This window comes from Atta cephalotes (genome assembly GCF_000143395.1).
Source record: "Atta cephalotes unplaced genomic scaffold scaffold00028, whole genome shotgun sequence".
Classification (NCBI taxonomy): Eukaryota; Metazoa; Arthropoda; class Insecta; order Hymenoptera; family Formicidae; genus Atta; species Atta cephalotes.
This window is the reverse complement of record NW_012130092.1, coordinates 3,420,202-3,424,316: the sequence shown is the minus strand read 5'-3', so window position 1 is coordinate 3,424,316 and position 4,115 is coordinate 3,420,202. Positions and strand designations below refer to the sequence as shown.

Below are 4,115 nucleotides of genomic sequence, written 5' to 3'. Positions count from 1 at the left end.
TATATATATATATATATATATATATATATATATACACACATATATATATATATATAGTATATACATCTCTATTACCATTATTAATATACGATCATTCAGATCAAAGTAAATGAAAACGAAAGAACTCTTTTTCCAATTGGATTCGTGCCGTATGTACCGCGGACACAGTCTGTATGGCGAATTCAGTGCGGCTACCACTAGTAGTAATGATCGGCTTAGAATCAGCCATTTAAATGATAGCTCACGTAGCGCCGACCGGACAAAGTTTTGTCCCTCTTCGGGTCTTTTGGAACGACGAAGATTCGCCCACGTATTCGAATCGAACTTCCTCCGATACAATTTAACGGCTTTCAACCGTTTCCCCATCGGTATTTACTTGGATAGCGTGAAGCCTCTTGGTTGAAAATGCGAGGTGTTGGCTCTGCACTCATCGTAGCACTTCTACGTAATGGGATGTTCGGTACCGCCAGTCCGTTATTGCAACGAATCTCGTATGCGGCGAATGACATTTCCTCGATAAATAATCAGTTATCGTGTACATCGGCGACATCAACGGATTGTCGATTCGCGATAGCGAAGTATATACGATAGTTTGGATCTTATTCGCGCGACCACATTTTCCACTCAGAGCCGGAAAGCCATTTCCGCCGGAATGATAAAACATTTTGAAATCTTCCGACCGGATAAGTTTCTTCACATAAGTCTACAAGACTATGCTTTCACTTTTCGGAAGAGATGAGACGTGGATAAGATAACTTACCAGCGCGGAGTGTGACCTCGCGTGAAAGTACGGTCCCGACGGAGCTGGTCGCACGGCATCTGTATCGGGCATTGTGAACCTCGGCTCTGAAATCCTGAGCTAAGAACGGCGGGAAGTATAGCGTTCCGTTACCCAGAAGTTGCCTGAAAGAATATCAAAGCAGCTCTGTTGATTCGCGTAAAGAACAGTCAGGAAAAAGAGACATCTAGGACCGTGATAAAATCATAAGACGGATTTCACACTCGAATTCGAAACAAGCTCTTTTACTTCCGTGTATATTCTCTTCGGTTTTATTTCAACGTCCTGGCAAATTTTTGCAGAAGTGATCCAACACGAACGTGATCGGTCGAGGTGGTTGGGCATTCAGAAACGTTCAGAAATATCCAGAAACGTGATTTACCTGAGTCCGGGAACTGCTGTAACTGATCTCTGATCCGGGCTGGTAATCCACGTGACATGCGGCGTCGGGCTGCCGTGTGCGGAGCAGCCTAATTGAGAGCCCGTAGTATTTGAAAAGACTAGAGTACTCGGCGGCTCCAGGATGAAGACCGGGCCCTGCTGACCGAGCGTAAATTTCACGCTGCACCCTGAAACGAAAAGCGTATCCGATCATTAACATTGTAACGCCCGCACCGCGCCAGTTTCGTTACGGGAGTCTCCTGACGATCGTACGGTTAATAAAAAACGGTTGGGCGAGCTTAATTTAGCTCAACTAACTTATATTATCTTTTGCCCACTTAATTTCTAACAAGTACACTGATGAGAAATCGCACGGCTCTTAACTGGGTAGTAGTAAAAATTTCAGAACGATGCTGATTTAATGAATAGGTAATAAAGATGGATCATTAAAATACAAATTGACTTTATGACGATTTTATGATTATAGCTGAAGTATTTTAGAGAACATTAATATTATTTTGCAGGGTGTATGCGGATATGATTTTGTAACAACAGATAACTTTTTGTTCGAGTGCTTGTTACGTTATATCGCATTTATTTAGAAATCAATATTTTCCTCTCTGTTCTTCGCGTGATGCAGCCATCACCTCAGGTCAAGCGATCTGGATTTGTCCGTGGATTAAACTCGATGTTGAAACGATTACTCAATTTGTTGGTTGGTAAGCGCCGCGGATAGAATTTTATCTTTTGTCTCGTTGAAGCCGACGGAACGACCTGATTCGCGAAGCCGGTCTAAACCCCACGACATATACATTGTTCGCAACCGAGAAACCGGAGAAATCAATTCCACTAAGCCGAATTCGACCTAGATTTCGAATCGATTCAGGACCATGCTCGTTCCTGGATTAAATGCACGCTGGAGCGAACGGTCGCGTCACTGCCCGATAGCATCTACCAAATATTTCAGTCGAAATCCCCGGATTAAGAAGCAGCGTACGCGAGCTTCTATAATCCGTTCTCGAACGTTGAAAGCTACGTTTACATATAATGCAGGTTTTCCTCGATATCCAAGTAAAATAAACGCCCGCTGGCGGATCGTCGCTTATTCGGAAAACAAAACGCTTCAGTCCCCGGGAATATGATGCTCGCTATTGTGACGTACTAGTTGAAGAAAACTATTTGTTTTGTTTGTATAAAGCGATTCTGCGGAGAAATGCGAAAAAGTTGTGGAGGTTGGACAGTTGAAATACGCGGCATGTGGGATTACGAAGGAATCGAAGAATATGTAACACGGGACAAAATACCACGGGCATGACGATCAAAGAGATCGATTTTCGTTACGAGTCGGAAATAGGAACAGAAATAATTCATGGAATGAATTATTTAGACCTGGCGCGACCTATGGGGCAACGCGATTTAAAATACGATTTGACGTGGTGCAGATTCTGATGTATTTGATGTGACTGAGAAAGAGGTCGAAATCAAATTACTGTAAAGCAGAAGAGAGTCAGACGATATAAAGTATTTTCGTGTAATTAAGTGTTTTGCAAAATAAAGTTATATTTTGCATATGAAATCTAAAAATATACTCTTTTATCACAAGATTTTTATTCAATAAAAGTTATTCTTGATTTCCAACTATCTTTAACGTTTCTATACAATAAATTTTTTTTAATTTCAAACTTCATCCATCAATCAGAATAAGGTAGAAACAAAAAACTTGCTGTAAAAAATTCTAACTTTAAATATATTGTAGATAAGATTTAAAAATGACAATTAATAATATTAATAATTAAATTAATTATATTAATCTTATTATATTTTACTTTGTGATAAATATAATAGTTAAAATCATTATTTTTAATATTATATATTATATTGCTGTGTTTAATATTTTAATACTGTAGACTTTGATGACAAAATTATAATAATATTAAATTTAAAGAACGATTTTTTATTGAAATATTAAAAAATTTAGGTAGACATTTCTAAAAATAATTTTGTTGGATATTAAAATAATTATATAAGAAACTCAAGCATGATAAACAATGTTGCATGCATATTATTAATTTTGATAATCTAAAAAATTATTTGCGTCTGTATCTAACTTTATTAGATATTTCAGCATATCCGTTCTTTCCGTGTAAATTTAATTTCAGTGCATCAAATTACTTCGGAAATTACCATAGGTATACACTCAAACAAACTCATCTTCTGGTCTGTATTTCAAATATTAATCTAGATACTGATTTTGTAATATATATTCTTCTTGCTGCCTTTTTTTCTAAAATAAATAAAGCATCGAATTTTATAAGATAGTACAATTGCTTTTTGAATGGAATTCCGAATGGCAGTCGTTGTAGAAAAATACTAGTGAATTAATAAAAAAAGAAGCTATTGGAACGAATAGTGTAAAATATTAGATTGGAATTTTTTTTCAATTATTTCCAAACGTTTTTTTGTGAGCATTTTTCCATAAAGGAAGATATAAAGTTAAAAATTTTCCTCCATTTGTTCTCTTTCTCGGACTGCTCCAGCAAATGCATAAATTCTCGCAAGTTGTCAAGAAGGACGGCACGTAGCCACGTGTTTGCTTGCCTTTCAAAGAGCAAAAGCCGAACAGTACTCCGCATTGCCGTTTCCGTACGCGCGTCTGTATACGCGCGTGCTCGCGCACACTTATTTGCACGTTCATTCTTTCCGAATAATGCACGAATCCTCGCGCATATACGCGGTTGTTACATTTAATGCTACCCTTCCCGATGCGGAATCATTGGCACCGAGTCATCGCATCTTTTCATACGTGACTGAGAAAATATTTACTAGCGACATAACGTGACGCTCATACGCAATATTTTATATTTGTAACAATTTACGTCCTCAATTTCACTATTTTAAAGTAGTTTTTCGCTCTATATATATATATATATACATATATATATATATATATATATAC

The 4,115-nt window shown here is 37.5% G+C and overlaps 1 protein-coding gene across 1 annotated transcript in view; it reads right to left on the bottom strand.

The window, feature by feature from the left end:
* Positions 1-4,115, bottom strand: part of LOC105620750 (Down syndrome cell adhesion molecule-like protein Dscam2) — a 149,711-nt gene that overhangs the window by 31,091 nt on the left and 114,505 nt on the right. The window contains exons 7-8 of the mRNA XM_012202241.1: positions 1,161-1,352; positions 761-903 (exon numbers count right to left, since the gene is read on the bottom strand). Of these exons, the coding sequence (XP_012057631.1) occupies positions 761-903; positions 1,161-1,352 (335 nt within the window). The remainder of the gene's footprint in view (positions 1-760; positions 904-1,160; positions 1,353-4,115) is intronic.